The 22,935-nt window shown below is 37.1% G+C and overlaps 3 protein-coding genes across 6 annotated transcripts; 1 reads left to right on the top strand and 2 right to left on the bottom strand.

Moving 5' to 3' along the window:
- The first annotated feature begins 2,862 nt into the window (after positions 1-2,862).
- emilin3a (elastin microfibril interfacer 3a) lies at positions 2,863-8,312 on the top strand. The gene is made up of 4 exons (XM_059503735.1): positions 2,863-3,295; positions 4,055-4,174; positions 4,287-5,116; positions 5,922-8,312. Exons 1-4 carry the CDS (start codon positions 3,147-3,149, stop codon positions 7,868-7,870), a joined length of 3,048 nt encoding a protein of 1,015 aa, XP_059359718.1. The 5' UTR covers positions 2,863-3,146; the 3' UTR covers positions 7,871-8,312.
- A 171-nt stretch (positions 8,313-8,483) lies between these two features.
- Positions 8,484-10,898, bottom strand: plp2a (proteolipid protein 2a). 4 transcript variants are annotated; one of them, XM_059503737.1, is made up of 6 exons: positions 10,596-10,893; positions 9,764-9,869; positions 9,401-9,559; positions 9,120-9,218; positions 8,738-8,837; positions 8,484-8,529 (listed from the first exon to the last, which is right to left on the bottom strand). In XM_059503737.1, exons 1-6 carry the CDS (start codon positions 10,748-10,750, stop codon positions 8,501-8,503), a joined length of 648 nt encoding a protein of 215 aa, XP_059359720.1. In that variant the 5' UTR covers positions 10,751-10,893; the 3' UTR covers positions 8,484-8,500. The 4 variants fall into 4 exon arrangements, with proteins under 4 accessions (XP_059359720.1, XP_059359719.1, XP_059359722.1 ...); XM_059503736.1 differs by having other exon boundaries at positions 9,764-9,875; positions 10,596-10,892; XM_059503739.1 differs by lacking the exon at positions 9,401-9,559 and having other exon boundaries at positions 10,596-10,898.
- A 4,320-nt stretch (positions 10,899-15,218) lies between these two features.
- sypa (synaptophysin a) lies at positions 15,219-22,321 on the bottom strand. Its single transcript, XM_059503740.1, has 6 exons — positions 22,207-22,321; positions 20,670-20,735; positions 18,206-18,330; positions 17,218-17,416; positions 15,688-15,879; positions 15,219-15,537 (listed from the first exon to the last, which is right to left on the bottom strand). Exons 1-6 carry the CDS (start codon positions 22,222-22,224, stop codon positions 15,253-15,255), a joined length of 885 nt encoding a protein of 294 aa, XP_059359723.1. The 5' UTR covers positions 22,225-22,321; the 3' UTR covers positions 15,219-15,252.
- Between the last annotated feature and the right edge of the window lie 614 nt (positions 22,322-22,935).

Genomic DNA, 22,935 nt, shown 5'->3' on the forward strand with positions numbered 1-22,935 from the left:
TTCCAAACCCGTAAGACCTCCGTTCATCTTCGGAACACAGTTTAAGATATTATAGATTTAGTCAGAGAGCTTTCTGTCCCTCCATTGAAAATGTATGTACGGTATAATGTCCATGTCCAGAAAGGTAATAAAAACATCTTCAAAGTAGTCCATGTGACATCAGAGGGTCAGTTAGAATTTGTTGAAGCACCGAAAATACATTTTGGTCCAAAAATAGCAAAAACTTATTCAGCATTGTCTTCTCTTCCGGGTTTGTTGTGAGCGCATTCACTGCAGTGTAGTGATATCCGGTTCACAAATGAATCACTCGATGCAACCGGTTCTTCTTGAACCTGTTCACTAAATCGAACTGAATTGTTTGAAAGGGTTCACGTCTCCAATAAGCATTAATCCACAAATTACTTAAGCTGTTAACTTTTTTAATGTGGCTGACACTCCCTCTGAGTTAAAATAAACCAATATCCCGGAGTAATTCATTTACTCAAACAGTACACTGACTGAACTGCTGTGAAGAGAGAACTGAACATGAACACCGAGCCAAGCCAGATAATGAACGAACAATTGACTGCGAAATCTGCGTGCGACAGATTCACGCTCGTGCATTATTTTAATGTGCTTTCGCATTACAATAACGCGCTCTCGCTGCTGCTTCTCCACTGATCACAAATACTGCAATCGGAGTACGTGTGAACCTGTATAATGTATAACAAATCTATTTCAACACCTGAGGCACCGCTACAATTAATGAGCTCTATGAACAATGCATGGCAAAAAAAAAAAAAAAAGTCGCTGGACACGGGATTTATTTATTTATATATTTTTGCCATAAGTCTATAAATTTCTTTACACCTTTACTATAGTGATTATTTTGACTTATGTCTGTTCTAGAGACGTCACAACTTTTTGATAAAGCTCTAATTGGTTTTCTTTTGGAAATATGTTTCAAATTCATCCTGAATGCATTTATGACTGTAAAGCATATATGTGTGTGTGTCAAAATAGTGATTAAACTCGAAATCACAAAATTGCTTCAAGAAAACGCGATAGCACAGCCCTAGTTCATTCAATAAATACAGTTAACAATCTAGCTTCTGAGTACTAAGTCATTAACCCAACAATAGCGGGGTCAGTTAATTTTTTGTTTTGCAGTGGGCCGCGCAAACATATGTGTTTGGTTGTGTGGGCCGCGAGTTGAAAAATGTTGGGAACCACTGTCTTCTAAATCTAAAATCTCTTAAACTATGTTCCGAAGATAAACGGAGGTCTTACTGGTTTGGAATGACATGAGAGTCATTAATGACATAATTTTCATTTTTGGGTGAACTATCCATTTAATGCCAAAAAATAGTAATAATAATAATACTAATACTAATAATTAATGCAATGCAGCAGCAATAAGTTCATTTTTGTTTTTCAAGTTTAGAGGATCAAACACCATGAAATATAATGTCACAAAATATACAGGAATGAAGTTGCATTGGATCATATTAGTTAAGTAAACTGACCAACATCATTATCATCATCAAATAATTATGGATGAGTATGGATGTAAATAAAAAAATAATGTACATAAAGAAGAAATTAAAATAAACATCATACCCAAACTTAATTTTTAATCAATTTGTAATTAAAAAATAAAGAAATAAATTATTACAGATTGATGTCAAAATTGTCCAAAATTTAAGAAACGCATTTACCCAGTCTTTTTTTTCATACCAAAAAAGTCATACCAACAGTGATTTACAGATTTCTTTATTTCAGTCCTGCATGCTTTTGCAAATATGGAAAAGTGAAAATGTGAGTGTTTATACAGATTCCTGACCCTCCACATTAGAGCAGCACAGCCCTTGGAAACAGAGTAAACATTGTTGGCTAATTAGCCACTACAACTAAACAAAGGCATGGTGTGTTTTGCCCTTGTGGTCTTTTAGAGGGGAGGTTTGAGGTAGTGTGTGTGTTTGCTGGTGGTGTGTTATGGGTGACTTTTTGGGGCTGTGCACAATTAAGGTCTATGAGTAGTAAAGAGTGTTTGGAATTCTCACTTTATCCACAGACCTATAGTTCAAAGTTTGCAACACCACCACAGACCTCGACCACTACCATAGTGACAACCATGGATACAAGTACTGTGGGCGGATGTCATAGCAATAAAGAGAAAGGAGCGGTTACTTCAATGATTGTTCGTTTGTTCAGCTTTGCAATTAATCCTTTATGGGACAAGCATGGTCAACAGGAAAGATTCTCTTTCACATTGTATATTTTTCATTAGAGCTATTTTGCTATTGCCAGGTAATCGTTAGTATTTACAGTCCGGCTCTCAGTGTTTATCGGAGTTAAACTGTATTTGTTCCATATGGCTGTGTCTGTGTTTGTGTGTGTGAGCATGTGACTGCAGCCTGCAGCTAGTGAGACCATATGCTTTTTTAGATTATCTGCATAGCCATATGCTCCTGTTTCATTCAATGTTGAGAAAATGGGCAATAATCAGAGACTTTACATCTGACCAAAGGTTTTAAAGACACATTCCCATAACTAGATATAATATAAACGCTATCAAATGTGACATCATGACACCAGACATACACCTGTACATTTCAGAAGGCAAGATCGCATTTTTAAACTGATATCAGTCGATGATAATTACTATTAATTGATCCTGATTTGTTTTGTAATTATTTAATTCATACTCAAAATTATAACTATTATTTATCCATCTTGAAGTATTTCCTACAAACCTCTGAGCATCACTGTTGTACTGTGTGGATCAGGTCTCAAAAATAGCACCTTTGTGTAAATTGTGTTAGGTGGCATAGTAGGTGGATCTATGTAAATGAGGTCTGGTGTTTTATGAGGTGACCAGAAGTCTCAGTCCTAGCAGTCTGCAGGAATCTCAGCATCACCACCACAACTGGAGCAGATAGTGTCCTTTTTAGACACTGAGATTTTTTTTTTTTAGTATTGACTAAGACCAACATGGACAGATGTGACACTAGCTAGCGTCACACTTTTATTTACGTAACACAAGGCATATGTCAATTTTTTTAGGTCTATACTAAATTTTTGGTGAAGACGTTTTTTAGCTACGTTTTTTAGGATTTTCCTCTAGTTTCTTCGTTTTTCCCTAGCATTGATAATATACAAACATCATGTTATTGGAGATAAATTTGCATGGTTTTCTCCTTTTTTGGAGTTCTTTTCTGACTGTGGCAGCATTTCAACCTGCGCCAAACCGATACAGCCTCTACTCTGGACCCCATCCACAGTACAACTCAGCAAAACCAACAGCCAGGCATAAGTGAGTATCCACGAGTGAAATATTCTTTCTCTTAACTGATGGCACAGGTGGTGAAATAGCTGTTTGATTTTACTAAATGATTTCAGACACATATGGGAGGCAATAAAAAGGAATCTTCCATTCCAACATCATGTGAGATGCTGTTTAAGATCTTAGTTAAGAAAATATGATACAGGACCACCTGTCCAACTTTTCCTATAGACACTAAAAGCTTTTCATTTTCAAATACATTTTCCAGTTTGGTATTACTGTTGGGTGCAATATGTTTAGTTTACATTGAGGCGCTATCAAAAATCTCCTCAAACTTGGTGAATTCATAAAGAATACATTTTTTTACAATGAGATCTTTACATTAACATTAGTAAATGCATTAGGTATCATCACCAACGACAATGATCATTTATATAGAATTTATTAATTTTGCTTAATGTGATTATATATTCTGTAATTGTTAGTGGAACTATAAAACAATGTTAGTTTATGTCTTTTTTTATGTTAAAATATATGTACAAAAAAATGTAAACCAAGATAAATAAATGTTGAAATTCTGTTTATTGTTAGTTTGTATTAACTACTGGTTGGCTAATGTTAATATATAAAGGTAGTTTTAGGTAACATTTACTGTATTTAGGTAACATAGCATATTGAGTACAGCAAAGCAAATAGCTGATTCTTTCAGTGTTGAGAAAGAGGGAATATTTGGTTTTCTTGCTATTGACAACTTCAATTATTAAGAGTTATATAATTGTATCTCTTCAGGAACCACTGTGCATATGTTGTGGAGAAGACTGTCTCGTTCACTATTCAGGATGGAGCGACTCCCTTCATGAAGCCAGAGTACAACAAGTGCGCTTGGGGTCAGAAATGCCAAACTATAAAGTAAGCTATTAGTAACTGTTTAACTGTCATTCATTTTTAAATAAATATATATTTCTATAAAAAAAGCATTTGTTACATTTAGCTAATTTTGACACCCTGTCTGTTCTTACAGGTATCGCATGTACTACAAACCCATGTATAAAGTTGCATATAAGACTATGACACAGCTGGAGTGGAAATGCTGTCCTGGATATGCAGGTGTTGGTTGTACTGCGATATATGGAATGAAAGCAAGGCCCCTATTCAAAGGAACACTGTCTGCACAGAAGGGTCCTATGTCTCGTTTTAAAGGGCCCATGCCAATGCAGAAGGGTCCTATGCCAACTTTTAACAGGCCCATGCCAATGCAGAAGGGTCCTGTGCCTCCTTTTAAAGGGCCCATGTCTGCACAGAAGGGTCCTATGCCTTCTTTTAAAGGGCCCATGCCTGCACAGAAGGGTCCTATGCCTTCTTTTAAACGGCCCCTGCCTGCACAGAAGGGTCCCATGCCTCCTTTTGAAGGGTCTATGCCTGCACAGAAGGGTCCCTGGCCTATGCAGAAGGGTCCGATGCCTTCATTTAAAGGTCCCAATCCCACTCAAAAGGGTTTAGTGTCTTCATTTAAAGGGCAATTTCCCCATCCCAGCTTCAATGGAAACCCCTGGAATCAACCTCAAACACCACCTAATGGCATGAATGAATACTCTGGCCCTAATACTGGTCCCTCTTCCCGATATACCTCAGCTGAACCTTCTCCAGACCACCAGGAACCTGAAATAGATTATCCTGAACCGATGCCAGAGCCTCAAGATCTTGGCCATGATTTAATCCCAGAAGAGAATGAGCCAATCACAGACTACCAGAATCCACAGCCAGATCACTATAGTTCTATACCAGAACATAGTGAGACAGAGCCTGTTCCTAATGCACAGGCGCCCTCTGGTGGAAGTGAAACAAACCAAGGTAAATGAGCTATATTTTACAGTTACACACTCTAGTGTATATAGACGGTTTCAACGGCCACAACATAAACAAACGTTACTGCGCATGCGCGCTTTTTTGGACCTAACTTAACTTCCGGTAGACTTCCAAATAGAATCAATAACAACAGCCAAGTTCCTCTAGAGTAGATATTTTTTGATAACAAACAAAATATGTTTGCGGCGTGGATCAGGCGGACTTAATGAAAATGCAAATTCATTCCTTGGCAGCAGGAGATGTTTTAAAGCATAGACATAAAGCGCGAGAAATAGAGGTTTCCCCAGTAACAGCTGTAAACAAAGCAGAGGTGGTACTCTCACACGCTGCTTTATCAGGCATATAACATGCAAGTCTTGCTTCAGAAATACAGCGATATAAAAACACCTGTGCCTCGTTTTGATATTTAAACATATAAATGTAAGGATTTATTATTATTAAACGTGCAGTACGTAACGTTACTCATGTTTATTCAGCGAAGCCTTTTTGAAAAATTATCAGTTTTAAAATTGTGGCGAGTCTCCAAAAATAAATAAATGTATGGGAAACACATCCCGCAGCACAACCACCTGACCCCAACTTCAGTGTACTCATCACCTTGACTTTAACTGCGTTTGTAGAAGGCACTGCAGCCAGACCGATATACACAACACAGACTGGAAGTTAACTTAGGTCCAGGCGCGTGCGCCCGATGAAACCGTCTATATATAGTTTTTTTTAGATCATTTCTTTGTACAAAATAAAGCTGCAAGTGTGTTCAGACTAACTATATAAATATAATGCATTACAGATCATGATGACAACAGTATCGAAGATGAGCGGTTGGATAGGATAGAAGAGGATGTGCAGAGACTCTCTCTTGGTCTAGAGACTCTCCGTGGTACTGTGACAGGCCTGGAGGACAGCTTGCGTGCTTCCCTCCGTGAAGATGCCAACCGAATGTTGACTGCTCTTATTTCTGCAGGACCCAGTCCTATCGCTGCTCCTTCCCTGTCCAGGGACACCTCTGTGGGTTTCGGAGATCTGCCTGGAGGTGCACCAGATATTGAGGGTTCAGATGTGGTGGGTCAGTTCCCAAACTTGGTCGATTTGGTTGAAAAGGTTTCAGAGCTACAAGCAGAGCTTGTGGCAAAGGCATCTGAGATTGAAGAGTTGAGAGGAGCAGTCGTGGGTCACAACAACACCCTTCAAAGACTGTCAAATGGGTCGAACCTCACACAAACTCACTTTCAGAAAGCCCTGGAGACAATGGTAGAGTCCAAAATGAGTGAATCTCGGGTGACCATCTTAGATGGCTTTGAAAAGCGTGTGGAGAGTGCTGAAGAGCGATGCGAGAGTCGTATGGAAGAGGTGCGCCTTCAGTGCAAAGAGGAACGTTTGGATGGACAAGAGCAAACTGAGCAAGTCCTAGACATAAGGGCCATAGGATTACGGGCAGAACTCCAAAAACTGCAGGCTCAGCTTCAAGACCTGGAGCCTGAAGAGGGTTGCTGCATTGCCATATCAGGTCTAACTGAAAGGCTTATTCATGTGGAGCAGTCAGTGGGTGGTTTGAATGAGTCCCAAATTCATTTACGTGCTGAACTTGGTGGACACAAGGACCATATAGAGGGCATGTTGGAAGGCCGACTGGGCTATGTGGAATCCAAGATGAACATTGCATTAAATCAAGAGGAACCAAACAAAAGAGGGCCTAGCAAACTTGAGGTACAATTGGAGGGGAAGCTTAAGGCTCTTGAAAGTCGTCTTTTGGCTGCAGTGGAGGAGCTAGGTAATGTCACAGCACCAACTTTACTAGAGGGTCAGGCTGTGCCCACACTGGAGACAGAAGTAGAATCACTCAGAAGAAGAGTTGAGGACGATTTGGACCGTTTACAGAAACAACTCAAATCCATAGAGGTCATGTGCACTTCATCTTGTGTTCCACAGCCTGTTCTTACAGGATATGTCGCTCCTTTGGGAACTGAGGATGAGGGAAGTGATGAAAACCACAAGGAAATGAATGGGAAACTTGATTTACAAGTAGAGAGATTGAACAACCTCAATGCCACTCTACATAACCTTCTTGTCCAGTTGGCAGAGAAACAAGTGGAGGCAGGTCTTCAGGGTGAGGTGACCCTGCTAAAAGTTAGCGTGAACTCCGTTAACAGGTCTCTCTGTGGCTTGCAAGAGTCTCTCGGCTCTGTGATCAGAGAGGTTGGCCAAACCAACCTCACCTGGCAAGAAAGAGAAGAAAGGCTTGCGCAGCAGGTGAAGGGTGTGGTTCAGCTGGTGGGACGACAGGCATCTATGTTGGGTACTGGGGAGCGAAAGTTGACCCGTCTGAAAGGGGAACTCCAGGATCTAAGGCGCAGAGTGGCCGGAGAGCTCCAGGGTTGCCGTTCCACTGCTATGGGTGTCCAGAAAGAGGTGACTGAAGTCGGGGGTCGTGTTGCTCGCGTGGAGGGTCAGTGTGGAGGCCTGGCACACCTGGCTGATGACCTGGAAAGAATACGAGGAGAGCTGGAGAGACACTCTGATGGGTATCTGTCTCATGTAAATAGCACCCTTGTTAACCATTCTCACCAGCTGTCTGAGCTCAGAGATAGCATCCAAAACTGCACTGGACCACCTGGATCTACTAGGATAGCTGGGGACAATTTAACTGCAACACAAGAAATGGCAGAACAACACACAACAGAACCGGCCCATCCCAGAGGAGACCAGTTTGCAGTCCCCACACAGTACAGAGGTAACTAATAATTCAAGTGCACTTTATAATGTGCATACAGTTTTTCCTCACAGATACTATTATATAGTATCTTTCTCAGGAGACTCTTTTCTTTCCAACATCTATGGTATGATCAGTATTGAAAATCAGTCTTCCCAGTCTGTGGTGCTGCTGTTTAGTATGTTTTTTTTTTTTTAAATCATTAGTCTTTTATTATTATTATTATTTTGTCTTTTATTCATTTTTACTAAGCAATTTTATGGTTAAGTGTATTAAATGTCTTACTTTGATATTGTGAATATTTTTAATTTTCAACTTTTTTTATTGTAGGGTTTTTGAATTAGAGAGACATAAAGGTAAATTAGAATTTTGGGAACACAACCTTTTGAACTCTTTTTTTTGTGTTTATACCTTTATATATATGGTTTTGTAAAAGCTGGTTCTTAATAAAATGTTAAAATCTCACTTAATTTTTTGTATATTAATGTATTATTGATCTCCAACAGTAAATATGCAACAGGCTAAAAATTGCACTCTTTAGTTTCATAACATGAACAAGTATATTTGAAAATTTGTCATTTTAATCTAGATTTTTATATGTTAAAAAGAAATGACAAAAATATACAAAATTATCAACTGTAAAGGAGTTCCTGTTGTATTCAGTGAACCACATTTTCGACCATAACATCTGGGAAGGAAAAGAGAACACAATTAGTTGAGCTGTGGTATCAATAATGCCTGGGAAAAAATTGAAGAAAAACTTCAATTGTGAAACCAACATCCAATTTCTAAGATGTTTTCTTTCTTTAAGGGATTCTAAGCTTTGGAAAGGACACTTACAACCACAGCAAATAACTTTATAGTGATTATTGAGGAATGTTGGTGCTGATACTTACTAGCAGTCACAGTCGCCTCCTGTTGTTTCAGATTTTTTATGCGTTTGATTATGCCAAAAGCATCATATCCAAGCGCTGCTGCTGCCAGCAAACCAAAGATCTTAAACAAAGAGCAAACATGAAAAAAGTGTGAGAGAAACAATGATGAAAGCACAAGGGTCATAAAATGCAAAACAGAAAATAAGAAAATCAATTGTTCATAATCACATCTTATAATAACTGAAAAGTATGTTAGGATCTAATTTAGTAAAATTTGTTAAGAGAGTTTGACAGCAACACCATTAGATATTAATTGGAGGGCAGAGTAACCGATAATTTTTATTACTTAATCTTTTAAGATTATCCTTTCAGCCACAAACGCAGTCTTTGCCAGTTTACTCACCGAACCAGCAACTTCCCCGGAAATTTCCCATCCCCAGCGAAGACAGACAAGAGAAGTAACAAAAAGGAGGACTGATCCTGTGATTGCTCTGAATAAGTCCTACAATATGAAGGAGAACATATGCCTTTGTTTAAATGTATTTTTCAGTAAAAAAAAGAAAGAAAAGAGGTTGACAATAAAAAGGTATCGAGTAAGCTGCATTTATAACATAGTGGGCAAGTAATTGGTCTAAATAAAGAAAGAAAGACAATCCAATATCGAGTACACAATTTTTTTTTTACCAGCCATTGGAAATACATCAGTGATAAGTACAGGTGGGTAAGTAAGTCCATGGCATAAATGATGAATATGAGAATGGCCCAGACCAGCTCTGTAATGCAGCCCCACAAGTAACATTCAAAGGATACTGCTTTACAGATAGTCATAATGGTGCACAGAGCCTATTAAAACAAACAGTAAAATAATTTTTAAAAAGGTACTGTATACACACACACACCAATTTGTTCAAGATAAACAGCTTGTAATGTGTATTAAATAAAAGTATTATGCTTAATACTACTTTAAACCAATCAGATTAGTACATTATTGATTTGAAATCAGCATGAATCTTGAATAACTACATTTCTAACTCTGGGCAGACTTACAATTTCAAGAGCTAAAATCATCCCCTTGGGTGACCAGATGAATTTTGTGTTTTGTTCAGTGGCTGAACGTGGCTGGTTATCTTCTTTTGTGTCTACCATCTTGATCCTGTAACTTGATTAAAAATAATAAAGAAGCAGGTACACTAACAGACAATCAGTGCATAATGCTCAAAGAAAAAGAAAAACCTTTATTATATAGATAAAGATATGATATTAAATAACGTGTAGGTCACTGTTTTTCATACAAATACCTGGAAACCATATAAGGTACATTTTTATCATGACATTGAGGTGCGATATGTGTGGCTACCATTTTAACTGTGGTTACCATGACCTATATGTATGCTAATGGAAGACCAATGGTTAATTTTAATAAAACTCAAAACAGTCAAAATAATTAAATTTCACCATATAAAAATGAGGTTGTTACAATCTTTACATGTTACTGTTTGATAATGAACGCTCTCTCTCACTATGAACTAATGCAATATCAAATTGCATTTTACATTTTATTTTACAGAGCAGTCAAAAAGAGACAAGAGGTTATGCAGACAGGAAGAGATGTATTTTAAAAACAAAAGGGATAAATATTTAATCTTTAAACACAAAGAAAAAATTGGCCTAGTTTTGAATGTCAACAGGTAGTTGCCACACTTTACAATTTACATAACAACAAACTTCACAAACCTTTATAACTTGTTAAGCATAAAACTATACTATATATACACTTAACCAATAAATAAATCGAAATATAGCCTATAGTATTTATACTGGGTTATAAATTATTTAAAATCTTAATCGTAATCTGTGATATGTTTGATGCATTAAATACCTGAAAAGAAGCTGTTGAATAAATCGCTCGGATGGGATGCTTTCACAGTGTGTTTGGAGAGAGGAAATGAACCACATACATCTATTGCACAACATAATGCAACTCCCACCCATAAGAGTTACAATGAATGACGCAAGATTCCACATTATCATCATCTCTGCTGCTGTGTTGCTTGTTGCCAAGTCCACAGTTTTCCAGCAAATTTGGTCTTATTTCACCCTGGAGATGCGGGGTGGGGGGGTTTGAGTATTTGTACATAACTCAAGTTGCCCCTTGTACCTAAGTTTAATAAATATGCTAACACCCCCCACACAAAGAAAGTATTCATCTACAATACAGATTTTCTCATTTGCTAAGACACGGTTAATGAAACTGTGATCCACTAGATCTTCATCATCTCATTCTTAACACAGCAGAAGTCTTCTCTTGCACAAGACTTTTTCATTTGTTTCAAACATTTTTTCAAACCCTATGTCCCTACAGATCTCATTGAACTTTGGATTCATTGTGTTGAACAAAAGGAAAACATTTATTCACAGCTTATAGAAACTACTTGCATAATTCTGAATTTCCAGTGCACCTGTGTGAAACTCATTTGCACAACTCTTCAATCAGCAATCAGTCCTCATCTCTCTATAAAAGATTCCTCCTCTGTCCTGCTATTTGCAAGTATGGATCAAAGAGACCAAAGGCATGGAAGGAGTGTAAGCGAGCATGGCAGAGGGCCAGAGAAAGAGGAGTCTGTATACTTGGTGGAGTAGCTGCATTACTGTAAAAGGAGAAAATACAGCTGAAGTTTCAAATAAAATTCAAAGGGTCCAACCCATTCTGAGTTAGAGCACTGTGGCCTCTATTGGCAGGCTTTTTTTTTTTTTAATGACAACAGGTAAATCACAATGTTACCGTATTACATTGTGAATTTTAACTTCACCGTATTGCCCTGTTGGCAGAACAAGCTTTGTCTCCAGTAATGCAGATGTTTCATCAGTCCTGTTTTTATTGTAATGCAATGTTATACAGTTACATGCAACTGGAATAATTTGCTTTATGAATTTGCATTTTTAGAGAATTATGTACATAAAGCTCAAGGGGCATATCACACATTTGTGCTGCCATCTCAAATGATGTCCTTTGCCACATACAAACTATCAGTTCAAAACAGAATGCCTCACCACATTTCTTGATGCACTGAATTAAAGACTGGTTTCACATAAAGAGAGAGGGCTGTTGATGGATTTGCCATATGAGGAGGTATTTCCATTGGTGCACTGCAACACTACAAGGGAAAAAATACAATTTGAAGTTCTGAGTATTTTAACTCTTCATTTTGTTTTTTAGATATTACCAACCATAAGTTTCCTTTTTACTATATTCAACAATTCTGAGTTTGAACAGTATAATTTCATATTGATAGCTGTGTTTTGTATTTTGTTGTCCATTGTGTAATAATTGGTTGAAAGAATAAATTAATTTGACCACAAGCTGTGGTGTTTGATGGAAATATTTGATTATGTTGCAATTTTTTATGTTTTGTGTTGGAGCATTTTGCAAACAAAATGAGTAATTTTGGCCATTAAACTTCAGTTTCAGCCTGTGTGCTAAATGTTTTGAAAATGTGATGTCTGATTGGACAAGTGTGTTTAATCAATGAAGAAAAAATCTGTTGTAAATTTAAGGATCATTATTGCAATATCAAGAGCAATAACTATCAATTTAATCGATTTTAGTCATATTTTGGTTTCACTTTTTAATAGGTTATTTACATTATGCAATTTTGTGTAAATGCATACACGAGTAGCATCAAACATTTTGGTGGTGAAATAAATTGATTTGCAACAGTCTATATTAGTGATTGATTTAAGTTAGGCCTAATGGTTAAGGTACTTATTAAATATTGAAGTATTTGACATAAGTAAACAACACAAATAAATAAAAAATTATGCATATCAAAAGCAGCCCAGTTCTTTATGAAAACTTTTTGTAAGCACACACACATGCTCATGTTAAATATGGAAAATATATCATGAGAAAGACTGACGATCATTAAAGCTTTAACATCTGACATTTGAATTTGTGACACGGTAGATACCTAATTTTCAGTTTTGCAAAAAAAGAAAAAAAAAACAACAACAAAAACCTATTTTATTTTAATTTTTGAATCAACAAAAACATAATTATTGAATCACAGAAGCAACAAAAAACTTTTTTTCAACAGGATAACTTATTTTTTTATTGAATTTCCTTTGTGGATTCCATAGAACAATACAACAGAATTTCTGGATAATTTTGGTGATTGAGTTTTCAGCATGGTCATAACCATTTTCATCAATATCTTCATAAACGCTAAGATAATATCATACACATTAAATACAGCACAACCCAAAGGCATCGAGAGTTTCACAAGACATATCAAACACCACTAACAACGGAGAAGTTGAGTAGCATATTCATTTAGAAGAGGGGAAGAGTGGGCCAGAGCAGAGAATGGAAGAGAAAGAGAGAGAGAACGAGGGAGGGAGAGGGAGACACGCTAATACATTAAGCAGGCCGACGGCCTTCTACCCAAAAGCGAAACCTGGTTTTCCTCAAAGTCGCAGGCAAATTTAATAGTCTGAAAAATATCAAATAGATAGCTATAAGTGGTAAGCTTGCATTATGAGCATCTGATCATGCAATAATATAAAGGATCTCATCATAACAACATCTGCTGCATCAGCCCTAAATAAAACGATGGGTAAAAACTAATCTGGTGCATTTACTAGATTAATAAGATGTTTACTCAGCATCCTTGCATTGGAAAGTGATAGACTTTAATATATACTGTTTGAATACTATACAAAACAATAACTTTAAAGACTTTATTGCATCTGTTAACCTGCCATGAACATGGTTCAACTGATACATTTCGTAGCTAATTTAAACGACCCCCTTGATTCCAGCCGAGAGGTCGAGCTATCATATACACCAGATATTTCCGATCATCTGCATTTCGATTGATTGATCGAGCAGAAAAATAATCTAAACTGGCATCCCGATAATGTTTTGATGCAAATCATGGACATTTCACACTATAGCAGTTCATCTACCTCTTAAAGAATAAGCATATATATATTTATATGTACATCTGAAAATATACCTCAATATCGCAGGCTTAAATCCTGTGATACTGCATATGCTTTTGAGAGAGGGAAACAAGAAAATATTGATGAAATTGAAACTGGCATGTATATCTACATAACTGATGTCTCAACACACAGGATTAATTCTCTCTATTCGGTGCTTACACAACACAAACCAAAACCCCAGTCCATATATATATATATATATATGGACTGGGGTTTTGTTTGTGTTGTGTATATACTGTATATATATATTTTTTTTTGTTTTTTTAGCATCCTCTAACTTAAACGGCACTACATCAACACAGCACTCAGATGCATTGTGTCATGAACAACCACGCTAATTCTGTACAGAGAATGCATGTGCTTTTCATAAGACAAAGATTTCAAAGAGAGAGTTCTAAACAGAGTCAACATTTTCAGTCAGGAAATGAGAAATGCTTTAAGATACCCTTGACCATTTTTCTTGCTGGTTGAAATAATGTGGTCCCTCCATGAGTTTAGGAATGATTCTGCCCACGGTAGCCCTGGATGCTCCCCACCTCCTCAGTCCCAGTCACATCAGTGCTCCATCCCACCCATGAAGAAATGAAAACCAACAAAATACCGAAACAAAAGAGGTCAACATAGAAATGGAACAAATTGTACCAAAGCACGACCCACCAGAGGTAAACATTTTCAAGGAACAAATTCTGTGGGGCTTTGTCAATTTTTTCACATAATTATTATTAGATTTATTTATGGTCTCTAAATTGAACTAGACTACAGTTAAATAATAAATAATCCCAGACATATCTTAAGTAAATATTTATATTTATATATATATATATATATATATATATATATTCGTTTATAATGATATCTACACAGCACAAATACATTCTCTCAAGTTTAGCATTACTATTGTCAACATCATCAATTCAAAATTCATATAGCAATAGGGTTCATATACTTTTTCATATATTTTGGTACAGTATTCAAGTGTTTTGAAATTTGATCAAACTTTTTTAGTTGTATACATCACAATAATAAACAGCACATTAAAATTTCCTCCGCTCTATCCCCCTCCCATCTATATGTGATTTTGGAATAGACCCCTTCCCCTCCCTCCCTCCCTCCCTCCCGCCCCTCTTATCTTTCACAGACGTAAGCACAGATGCACAAACAGGGAGAAGTGTGGGGTTGTGGGTAGGGTTCAGGCACCACACTGCTAGAGTCACACGATCAACGTCTTTCTGTGGAGAGACGGTGAGACACACTATTTGAGATTATGCTGCCATTCAAATTCTGGTCAATAACTGATCAATTCCATTCTATTTTGTCAAAATAAATATGAAATTAAGTCATAAGGATTTAAGTTTTAAAGATTCACTTTAAGTGACAAGGTTTAAAGATGAACTTTAAGTGAGCTAAAAGGGATGCCAAAAACAATCTAAAAGCAAAAAATGATTAAATATCAGCCAATAATAATCCTTCAATATCAAAGCATCACATCAGCACTCACCAGCCATTTCCTGCTTCCTCAGATATTTCTTCGCTCACATCTGGTTGGAAAAGGAGGTGGGTGCCCCCTGCTGTTCATATCCACCCTGACCGTAGTCTCCACCTTGATTGTAGCCTTGCTGGCTGTAATCGGGCTGGTAGCCTCCCTGGGAGCCGGCGTATGGGTCCTGCTGCCCATAACCTCCCTGCCCATGGGAATCAGGGGCAGGCTGCTTCTCCTGGGGGGGCTGTTGGCGCATAAATGGTGCGATGATCCCGGTCTCCTTAAATACGAACCACAGGTTACCCGTCCACAAGATCAGGTTGAGGAAGCCAAAGACCTGGAGAGAAAAGTAAATAAAAATAAGGTTTATAATTCAGTTTCGAAGTTTGCTCTAATCACAAGAGAGACATTGGAAGACCTGCATAAAAATTGATTTTTATCAGTAAGGGAATTTTCTGTATGGCCTATCAGAAGTATTAAGACTCACCACAGAAGTATTAAGACCAGACATGACAGGGTCGTAAACTTCACGGCAGTGGTTGCCTTCCTGTTCACAAGCGGGGACCAGTTCTAGAACCTTCTCTGGGTCTGTAGCTGTCTTGACATCAGACAAGCCCTTAGCCCATGCTGCCGAGCTCACCAGCCACATGAAGGTGAATACACACGTCACACCAAAATCCTGTAATCAAATTATGCATATAGAATTATACGTGAATATATAGTCGGTAACACTTTAGAATACTGTTCCATCATTAATTGATAACTACACTAGAACACATGAGTAACCAATATAAGCACTCTAGTAGCTACTAGTATCTAACAAGAAACTATGATGAATGAAGTAGTGAGTAATAGTGCTTAGTCGAATGTGGTCGTTCACTATTAGCTAATCAGTTATTTTTTACTAATTTACTAGTTGTCATGCTTTTCACTTTAGAATACTGATGCAAGTAATTAGTAGTTCCTTTAAAAGGATTTAGTCATACTTGCGTCATTACTAGTGGGTTAGCATGATCTTTACTTTAGAATTAATCATACATTATGCATAATTCACATTAATTGTGAACCTGTACACATTACTTCTTAGTACTGTAGTTCTCCAGGATATATGAAATAAAAAATAGCAGTTATTGATTAGCTAATAGTGAACTACCAGTTTCAACTGAGCGCTATTAATTGCTAAATCATTAGTCAGAGCTTCTCGTTAGTTAGTAGTAGTTACTAGAATGTTAATAGTGCATTAGTCATTTGTTCTTGTGAAGTTATTCATTAAAGATGGAAAAGTATTCTAAAGTGTTACCATATTGTCTAGTGTTAAATGAGACACTGAGCTGCTACATCAATAATCCACCCAGAATTCTAAATTCATTACAAAGTCAATGCTAAAAAAAATTCATATCAAGGTCATAACCATTTCTTGCAGATTTTTAGAATAGAATAGAATGTTGAAGAATTTGCTAGGTCTAATTCTAGTATGAAAGCAATCAGTCTGAACTATTCGCAAATATGCTCATTCTTATTTGTATGCCGAAAATGCTAAACATTCTTGTCTCATCAAATTCAGTTAGGAATTACACAAATAATGTAAATGATACCATATTTCCAATTCAAAACAGTTGTCAAATATCAAATGTTTCAATTTACTTCAGTTACTTCTATTTTACCTTGCACTCTCTCAGTGTTATAAATGACGCTTGGTGTTGGAATTCACACTGTGCTACTGTGACAATTTTGACACTGACAACCGCTGTCAGACCACTGAGACGGACCACACAAAAAATTCTTTTTTAAACCTTTTCTAAAATACAAGAGCGCTGCCTAATGGATTGCAGCACAGCAGTACAAGAATTTCAAATATTTGGGGGGACAATTTGGCCATTTCTAATTATACTTGCCCCCTTCAATGTCTCTGGTGGTGCAAGATGAGTAAATAATAGCAGATTTAATTTTTTTTGGGTGAACCAATCTTTTAACAAACTGCTGCTTTAGTGCTTATGTATTATAGAAGAGAACTTACAATAAGTGGTCCTTTATTGTTCTCACGGTATTTCTCAAAGGCAAAGACATAGATGCTGAGAGCTGCCATGGAATACAGGAATGCAAAAACAGCTATGGTGACGAAGAACTCTGCTGAGGATGAGTAATCCCCAATCAGGAAGAAACGCTCCTTTTGGGCATTCTTGCAGACAGGGGCATCAAAATATACTTGATGAAGCCTGAAGGAGATACAGGGGAACCGGGTTACTGACAGAACCATAATACTTTCAAAGTTGGGCATCTCAGCACATTTACAACTTAGCCTAATTTAGAGTTACTATATCAAATCTCAATGGGCTGGAGAAACAGTTCACCTTGGATTATGAACCATGAAGAAAAGGAATTTTTTTTTTTTTTTTTTTTTACATATTTAGTGTACTTGGGATTACAAACAACTCTACTTAAATGCTTAACACTACGTGCTCAGAAGCACTAGAATTTAATAAAAATTTCAAAATGGGGTTCAGAGAAAAATACTGTATATTAAGAAAGGATAGATAGATAGTTACTTAGGACCAGCACATGACCATCTTAAACCAGCTCAAACCAGCTACCATGCTTCAAAACATACCTAACCAGCAGCATATGCCGTTTTTTTTTCAACAGGGAAATAGCTAAACAAATAAATGTTACCAATTAAAGAATTTAATCAAGATCTTTTGTAATAGGAATAATATATAACATGATGCTATAAAACATTATATTTTACATAACAGTAATAAAAAACTTTACTAATTTTCCCACAAAGTATAAAAGGGTCTTATATACTGCATGTAGTTGTGTTTATATTTTAGGAAGTAGGACCCTCGTATCAGGGGATCATTTGATAATTTGAAAACCCTGCCAAATAAAACACCAGAGGGACTGACTTTGTACTGCATTAAAAGCTGTTCCTGAAAAAGTAAATGCATATTGATAAACAAGTAAAACGTTGATATGGTCACACAGGTCTAAAAAGACAGAGGTACCTGAAGGGATACTCAAAATCCACAGTTATTTTCAGGTCACTGTCTGATCTGTTTCTGCACTCCACGCTCATCCTGAAGGAGCCGGAGTAACTCCCACAGGTGGAGAATGCAAAGATGGCAAACACCTGGAAAAGAGGTTTATATTTATGCATTTGGCAGATGGTTTTATTCAAAAGCATTCAAGGTAATACATTTTATCATTTTATGCATTTATGAAACAAGCCCATGACCTTGCCATAGCTAGCACCTTCTCTTTGCTTAACAAGTGTTTCACATGTATCACGTTTAGTGACTAGAAGGTTGTTTTGACTACGAAGGTCAAGGTTTGGGACTGAAAAAAAGAAACAGAATGCTTTCTTTACATTTTCATCTGAAGACTCACATTCACACATCAGTGAGGAAATTTGTGAAGACTGGTGCAAATGTGAAAATGCCATATTTTACACATAAAAATGGTTTACTGTAGGAGGTGTGTATGAATGCAATTAAAATAGAGACTAAATAAACCAAATGAAAGCATCTTTCACCATGTGACAGCAGCATCCTGACATTATTTTTTATTTTTCCTTTCAGGATTTAGAGTCATAGAGATTACTTATGGACTTTGCCTGGTGGAGGGACTGAATGGAGAATGAAGCTATTAAATTTCACTGAGATACTCTGCCATCTGTCATATAGCTGAGCTGGGCTCTGTTATGAGCCCAGGAATCATCACAGGAAACTAAAAAAATAGGCAAACATCAAGCCACAGTAAACCATGCTAAACAAAGGCAGACCAAACAAGTCAAATGAGGTCAAGAGACAAAAGCATCTAAACAAAGACTGATAACCAACTGAGTAACTTAACCATACATAATACATATACAATTATTGTACAAACAAAGCAAAAAGCCATAACAACTTGTGTTAGAAAAAACAAATCACATAGCCCAGTATACACCAGGCCAGACAAGGTCCAAGAGAGACAATTAATTCATTAGTCAGGCAGGCTACACACTACACAAGACAGTCCAAACTAATCAAATCTGATCAAATCAAACAAAATCAGATCAGCTCACATTACCAAGGCCAGAAAAGAAAGCAACCCAATTGAATTAAACTGAGTTTCGTGGTTCAGTGAATCAATTAAACTGAACAACTGTATCAAAAGTAAGCTTATACACAAATGCTGATTTGGAGAATTGTAATACGTCCAAACAGTTCTGTATTACTTAAATAAAGAGATAAATGATCTTGAATTATTAGAATGATGGTTGTTCTAGTGCAAGAGAGAGTACAGACAGGATATACAAATATAGTCTTGTTCAGCATTTTACTAAAAAAGTTATTTGGTGCCATTTTCACTTCGTACAAAGTAAAGAAGCACCGTGTGACCAATAGAGGGCACTTATACTCTGCATCTGTGCGTGTTCTCCCACGTGCGTGATAGATAACGGTGCGTTGCGTTCATGGTGTGTTCACGGTGCGTTTACCCTGGCGCAGATTTTTTACGTTTATTCATATTATACCAGATATCTCTGCTATGGTCATTCATAAACAAAGCATCTTTCCAACTGTAATTTTGTATAGGCTATACGTTAATTATATTGGCCATGTACTTACCTTGCCTGAATGAATGCAGTACACAACAGTTACAAAATTATACTGCACTTTTAAATAAACTAATATAATATAAAATGTTCAAATGTCAAATTACACAGAACAGGAACAGCATCGATTATTGTGGTAAAACCTCCTACATTTTTCTACTAGGTACTGAATTGAAAACTGGTGCTATTTAACACAAAATAATTCACTAAAATGTATTAAAATAAGTCATTCAGTGTTCTGTATTGATGATTAAAAATTAACTATTATGTAATGTTGTAGGCCCACTGAAATGATATGTATTACTGCTGCCAGTTTATTTACAAGTAATTTAGATTTCAAACACACACAAATCTGTTTTATGTTACAGTTATATTAAACTGAATCTCCTCTGGTATGTGTACTGTATGTCTAAAGTAGTAAGCTTAAGGTAAAATGGGAACCAGTTACAGCTTTTAAGAAGCCAATTCCTAAGCCAAGCCAAAGTCCCTTTAAGGGTATTCTTCAATCTTTGGCCAGGCTGAGGAAATTACTGACTATACAGAAACCCAAAATGTTTGCAACAGACTGCGTACTGTGCAGGAAGTGTAAAGTCTACTGGTGTTGAATGCTTTCGTATGTTTGATTATCAAGTTTAAGATTTACATAATGTCTTAGATATAATAGTAAAGCAAGTTATTATATGAAAAGTGACAGTATCATTTCACCATGTTTGGATATAGGCTATGTCGCTTCTCAGCTATAATATATGATGGACATATGTGTTTTGCAGTTCTTCTAAGTAAATACATTTATGTCTGAGAGTCATTTATGGACTAAAATTATTAACACACCATCTAATATAGCCTATATATATATATATAATATTAGAACTTACCCATTGTAAGACTTTGATAAAGCCCAGTGGGACTTTCAGCACCCTGAACTGTCCACCGGCAACCAACTGTCAAAAAAACAACATGTGAAAAACGTTAGTCAAACAGACAGACAGACAGACAGACAGACGGACAGATAGATAGATAGATGAAAGTGTTATGGATGATGTGTCTTCAGCACGATGACTCATAGCACAAACAGGCCCCTTCGCTCATATAAAAGCCAATTTATTTTGAAGCGATTGTGAAACCTACGCATAGCATCTGCTACTGTAAAGCCACTGTCGAAAAAAACAAAACACAAACCTAAGCAGTAAAAGGAGGAGACAAAAAACATAATTTTAGTCCAAAATTCTTTACATCTCTGAAGCTAAAAGCAAAGGAAGGAAGGTGAGTCTCGGGGACCTTGAACCATGGCCAGACCGCCTGCGCGCGCGTCACAGCCATCTCCGAGCCCCCGAGCTTCCGAGCAGCAACCGACAGAGATTTCTGAAACCATTTTGCACGCAATCTGGAAAATGCAAGGCCCTTAATTGAGGACAAATATATTAAATGTGCAGCTTAAATGTGACAGTTTTTTCTTCTTCATGCATGACGGCATTATTGATATTTGGAAATATTTGCTCAATCAGCCCTTTGGCATGTGATACTGATTTTACTCGGACATAGTGACGTAGGAAGGTGCGGTTTTACACGACACCATTGTTTGCCCGTGGGGATGGTCCTCCTTGCTAATACATAAATCAGTCAGATCAGTACATCGATTTATATCTCCTCTTTACGCGATTTAATTATTCATTGCAATAGCTTATATAAAATTGGGCTACACACGAATGAAGTTTGCATCCGCTTGCAAAAATTTGCAATGTTCTGTAATATAAGCAATCAATAAATAATATTATATGATTGTGTGTCATATTCAGTAGACACCGATTCCTCGATTACTGCCTGTATTGCCTGATATTAATTAATAAATAATAATAATGAGACAGAAGGGCCTGGGCTTATAGTTGAAAGTCACACAGTCACAGACAGTATTGGGATGGAAGTCAGCTGCCATTTTAAAGCGTAGCCTATCTACGACCGCATCTGCATGTGATAAAGGGGCCTCGTCCATTCGCTTTGGTTTGATGTTACGCTTTTGCACTAAACGTAAATGTAATTTAAAAGCATACCAATAAACGTGCATTTAATAAATGTATAATAACTGCATGTATCACAGCCTTCTACAAATACTTCAATACGTCTAGCAAATCGTGCGCTTCATCCGATTTGTATAAAATACTATAGAAACCATAACGCCAAGCATGTGTTTAAAATGAAAATATAGGATGGCACGAAAGAAAGCTCCTTGAAATACTGTATCAGTGAACAGACGGACTGCATAAGCAGGACACCTCTGCTTATAAGAATTTTCCACCATCATTTCTAAGCGCATTTTTATCGTATACAATGAATGTCCAGCTGAAAGACAAACGAAAAAACATATATAAACACGGCAATAATATGCTAAAATAATTTTTAACCCAAATGCCCTACCTGATTTACAACATCCATGTTAGTCGCCTGCTCGTAGATGGGAGAAACAGCTATAATCGGGGGGAGGCGAGTGATGGAAGCGGAACAGCCCTCGGAGGGGGAGGGAAAATCGACAGAACGGCTGCTTCAGTTGCGTCACTCACGCGCTTCGAGAACTAGAAGGCGTTTTTGGTGCGCAAAGAGCCGAGCGGGATGAACCGACCGACGCTGATCGCTGTAGAGCAATGAGATCATTAAACTGTCACAATTCACCTGCTTCTTCTAGCTGTATCTTCAGTGATGCTCTCAAATATTATATTTCCCCTTCTAATGAGTTGTTGTTTCGATGGCAGGCTGCTCGCGCTGCAGATGCCGTAAATTATGAATGTGATTGACCACTGACCACCAGAACCGGCGGCCACTAACGTAAATGCGGAGATTGAATTAGATCGTTTCATTTTGCAGTGGTTCGGTGGAACGTTATTGTTGGTATTTGGGAAATACCAACAATTCATGAGAGTCTTTAACAACAATATCAAAAACATGAATAGCTAGATCTATGAGAATGATGTAGGACTGTGAGGATATTCTGGAGCTACAGTTGCTAACTCAGGATTTGACTGGGCTAAAGAAGATTGCATGCTGGAGGCCTGTATCGAACTTCATATTTTCAACTGAAATCTTGTTAAAATTTCGTAATGAACTATATTTATTAAGATCTTTCACAGACTAAGGAAGGTGTGAATAGAA

This window comes from Carassius carassius, chromosome 21 (genome assembly GCF_963082965.1).
Source record: "Carassius carassius chromosome 21, fCarCar2.1, whole genome shotgun sequence".
NCBI classification, from domain to species: Eukaryota; Metazoa; Chordata; class Actinopteri; order Cypriniformes; family Cyprinidae; genus Carassius; species Carassius carassius.